Source organism: Xyrauchen texanus, chromosome 13, assembly GCF_025860055.1.
Source record: "Xyrauchen texanus isolate HMW12.3.18 chromosome 13, RBS_HiC_50CHRs, whole genome shotgun sequence".
In the NCBI taxonomy this organism is placed as follows: domain Eukaryota; kingdom Metazoa; phylum Chordata; class Actinopteri; order Cypriniformes; family Catostomidae; genus Xyrauchen; species Xyrauchen texanus.
In genome coordinates, this window is record NC_068288.1 from 15,202,680 (window position 1) to 15,207,679 (window position 5,000).

At 45.4% G+C, this 5,000-nt stretch overlaps 1 protein-coding gene across 1 annotated transcript in view; it reads right to left on the bottom strand.

The window, feature by feature from the left end:
• The window catches only part of LOC127653722 (axin-2-like), a 33,591-nt gene that overhangs the window by 18,702 nt on the left and 9,889 nt on the right, over positions 1–5,000 (bottom strand). Inside the window, exon 2 of the mRNA XM_052140517.1 lies at positions 3,753–3,893. Within this exon, the coding sequence (XP_051996477.1) occupies positions 3,753–3,893 (141 nt within the window). The remainder of the gene's footprint in view (positions 1–3,752; positions 3,894–5,000) is intronic.

Genomic DNA, 5,000 nt, shown 5'->3' on the forward strand with positions numbered 1-5,000 from the left:
CCAACACAACCCCTAAACCCAACACAACCCCTAAACCCGACACAACCCCTAAACCCAACCCCTAAACCCCACACATCCCTAAACCCATCCCTAAACCCAACACAACCCCTAAACCCAACACAACCCCTAAACCCAACACACCCCTAAACCCAACACAACCCCTAAACCCAACACAACCCCTAAACCCAACACAACCCCTAAACCCAACACATCCCCTAAACCCAACACATCCCCTAAACCCAACACATCCCCTAAACCCAACACAACCCCTAAACCCAACACATCCCTAAACCCAACACACCCTAAACCCAACACATCCCCTAAACCCAACACAACCCCTAAACCCAACACAACCCCTAAACCCAACACATCCCTAAACCCAACACATCCCTAAACCCAACACATCCCCTAAACCCAACACATCCCCTAAACCCAACACATCCCCTAAACCCAACACAACCCCTAAACCCAACACATCTCCTAAACCCAACACAACCCCTAAACCCAACACATCCCCTAAACCCAACACAACCCCTAAACCCAACACATCCCTAAACCCAACACATCCCCTAAACCCAACACATCCCCTAAACCCAACACAACCCCTAAACCCAACACAACCCCTAAACCCAACACATCCCCTAAACCCAACACATCCCCTAAACCCAACACAACCCCTAAACCCAACACATCCCCTAAACCCAACACAACCCCTAAACCCAACACATCCCCTAAACCCAACACATCCCCTAAACCCAACACAACCCCTAAACCCAACACAACCCCTAAACCCAACACATCCCCTAAACCCAACACAACCCCTAAACCCAACACAACCCCTAAACCCAACACAACCCCTAAACCCAACACATCCCCTAAACCCAACACAACCCCTAAACCCAACACAACCCCTAAACCCAACACAACCCCTAAACCCAACACAACCCCTAAACCCAACACATCCCCTAAACCCAACACAACCCCTAAACCCAACACATCCCTAAACCCAACACAACCCCTAAACCCAACACAACCCCTAAACCCAACACATCCCCTAAACCCAACACAACCCCTAAACCCAACACATCCCTAAACCCAACACAACCCCTAAACCCAACACATCCCCTAAACCCAACACATCCCCTAAACCCAACACAACCCCTAAACCCAACACATCCCCTAAACCCAACACAACCCCTAAACCCAACACATCCCTAAACCCAACACAACCCCTAAACCCAACACATCCCCTAAACCCAACACAACCCCTAAACCCAACACAACCCCTAAACCCAACACAACCCCTAAACCCAACACATCCCCTAAACCCAACACAACCCCTAAACCCAACACAACCCCTAAACCCAACACATCCCCTAAACCCAACACAACCCCTAAACCCAACACAACCCCTAAACCCAACACATCCCCTAAACCCAACACAACCCCTAAACCCAACACAACCCCTAAACCCAACACATCCCCTAAACCCAACACAACCCCTAAACCCAACACATCCCCTAAACCCAACACAACCCCTAAACCCAACACAACCCCTAAACCCAACACATCCCTAAACCCAACACAACCCCTAAACCCAACACATCCCCTAAACCCAACACATCCCTAAACCCAACACATCCCCTAAACCCAACACAACCCCTAAACCCAACACAACCCCTAAACCCAACACATCCCCTAAACCCAACACATCCCCTAAACCCAACACAACCCCTAAACCCAACACATCCCCTAAACCCAACACATCCCTAAACCCAACACAACCCCTAAACCCAACACAACCCCTAAACCCAACACATCCCCTAAACCCAACACAACCCCTAAACCCAACACATCCCCTAAACCCAACACAACCCCTAAACCCAACACATCCCCTAAACCCAACACATCCCTAAACCCAACACAACCCCTAAACCCAACACATCCCCTAAACCCAACACATCCCCTAAACCCAACACAACCCCTAAACCCAACACATCCCCTAAACCCAACACATCCCCTAAACCCAACACATCCCCTAAACCCAACACAACCCCTAAACCCAACACATCCCCTAAACCCAACACAACCCCTAAACCCAACACATCCCCTAAACCCAACACATCCTCTAAACCCAACACATCCCCTAAACCCAACACATCCCCTAAACCCAACACATCCCCTAAACCCAACACATCCCCTAAACCCAACACAACCCCTAAACCCAACACATCCCCTAAACCCAACACATCCCCTAAACCCAACACATCCCCTAAACCCAACACAACCCCTAAACCCAACACAACCCCTAAACCCAACACATCCCCTAAACCCAACACAACCCCTAAACCCAACACAACCCCTAAACCCAACACAACCCCTAAACCCAACACATCCCCTAAACCCAACACATCCCCTAAACCCAACACATCCCCTAAACCCAACACAACCCCTAAACCCAACACATCCCCTAAACCCAACACAACCCCTAACACAACCCCTAAACCCAACACATCCCCTAAACCCAACACAATCCCTAAACCCAACACATACCCCTAAACCCAACACATCCCCTAAACCCAACACATCCCCTAAACCCAACACAACCCCTAAACCCAACACATCCCCTAAACCCGACACATCCCCTAAACCCAACACATCCCCTTAAACCCAACACATCCCCTAAACCCAACACATCCCCTAAACCCAACACAACCCCTAAACCCAACACAACCCCTAAACCCAACACATCCCCTAAACCTAACACAACCCCTAAACCCGACACATCCCCTAAACCCGACACAACCCCTAAACCCGACACAACCCCTAAACCCAACACATCCCCTAAACCCAACACATCCCCTAAACCCAACACATCCCCTAAACCCAACACAACCCCTAAACCCAACACAACCCCTAAACCCAACACATCCCCTAAACCCAACACAACCCCTAAACCCAACACATCCCCTAAACCCGACACAACCCCTAAACCCAACACAACCCCTAAACCCAACACACTCACACACTCTCACACACACACACAAACACACACACACTCACACACCTAGTCACAATATGTCTTTTTAATTAATCATTTTTTAATCAGTCGGCACCTCGTTGAAAATAGCATTGTTAATCAGCAGATTAAAGATATGTCATTCCTTGTCCAAAACAGTCATTTTCTAGGTTACTTACTAAAAAGCATCAATTATTTAATGAGCAAAATGAACAAGTCAATATGGTCCTGTGAAAGACGGCACCTGACGCACCTGAGGCGGGTATCCAGCACTTGATAATGGCCGCTCGGAGAGAAAATAACTTGCAAATACACACAAATTTAAAGCCTGAAATATGAAAACATACATAGTGACCTGCAACCCAATGTTCCCGAAATCCGCTTCCCGCACCACCACCGAAAGGATTTCCACAGCTACTCGTCTTGCCAGAGGACATTTTCCAGAGGTGAAATAAAACCTTGTATCTACTCCAGATATCATCGTTTTTAATAATTGCATTATTATATTTAAATGCCAGCTACTCCTTATGGTGAATGCTGTCCCATCATTAATAAATAACACTTGAACACCTGAAGCAGAGTGATGCGGTTCAACTGGACCTGTTACAAGATCAATACTCAATAGTACTAGTGCAATACTACAACAGCTGGCAGTGCCCAGTGCCCGTGTTTTCTTTGAGGTAAGGCAGGCAGTAAGAAAAACACTCATCTGAATGCAGATTGACCCACTCACCCTCTGCTGTCAGTCACAGACATGGAGTCATCTGTTGTGGCATCACTGGAGATTTCACTCTCATGTGTGCTGGTCGCTGAAGCAAAAACATGAGCAGAGTTGACACAATACATCCTGGCATGATGCCCTCTTCTGTGAGACCTGCAATCACAAACAATAGTTGAAGAAGCAAAAGGTGCTGTTCATGTTGTGAAGACAGTTAAATGAACGTAACGTTTCATATTTCATATAAAGACATTATTGTATATAGTGATGGTGAATGATCTGTGGCAGTGAAAGAACACGTGCAGGTATAAAATCTCAGTAATGTTCTGTTTAACATCTTATCCATGCGTTAACATCATGTGACCCGGGTCCATATGCGCGGACATTTTTTGGTGTTTTGGCTTCGCTATACACAACAGAATTTAAATGAATTTAAACCAACTGCATACTGTTCACAAGACTGTACACTGTCATTTAAGGGTTAAACTTCTGGTGTACCGCGTCACGTGACACAACAACATGACGTTGACTTAAGTGAAGCGCTACTACGGGCACAGTGCCAACCAAAAGTGCCTCTGGTAAAAAAAACTCTTTACGTTTTTTGATTGAATCCAGCTTGGCTGTAAAGAAGAGTGACTGTAGTTTAGTTTTATATGCAGATTTAAAAATTACATTAATGTTTTGCACTTCAGCGCGCTGATAAACATGAAGTCCACAAATGTGGACAACGGGACAATATTCCCTCAAAAGTTGAAAATACATGTTAGTTATTTTGAACTATATATTTTAACAACATTAACACATCTGTGGGTCATTTCAACTCATTTTAATATAAATGTTGTTATATTTTATTATATCGCTGTACAATACGGATCTGTTCATTAATATTAATAAATGCATTCATGTATATTTACTGTCATTATCACATTGAGAATAAATAATGTGTCTTTCAGAGGCTTTATATGGAGTTATGATGAAAATAAGATGCATTTCAAACTGTTCTGAGACCAGTGCAGACAGACAGCACACTGGAGGTTAAGTGCATTCACTAAATAGGGAGCAAGGGAGCATCCTATAGCTCTCTATGCAGTTAAGTGCATTCACTAAATAGGGAGCAAGGGAGCATCCTATAGCTCTCTATGCAGTTAAGTGCATTCACACATAACATCTGATCAAAAGTTCAGTTTCAGGCTGCAGATGATGTTTGGATCATGGGACAATGATCATCAGTACATAGATTCACAATTTATAATGGATCACTTG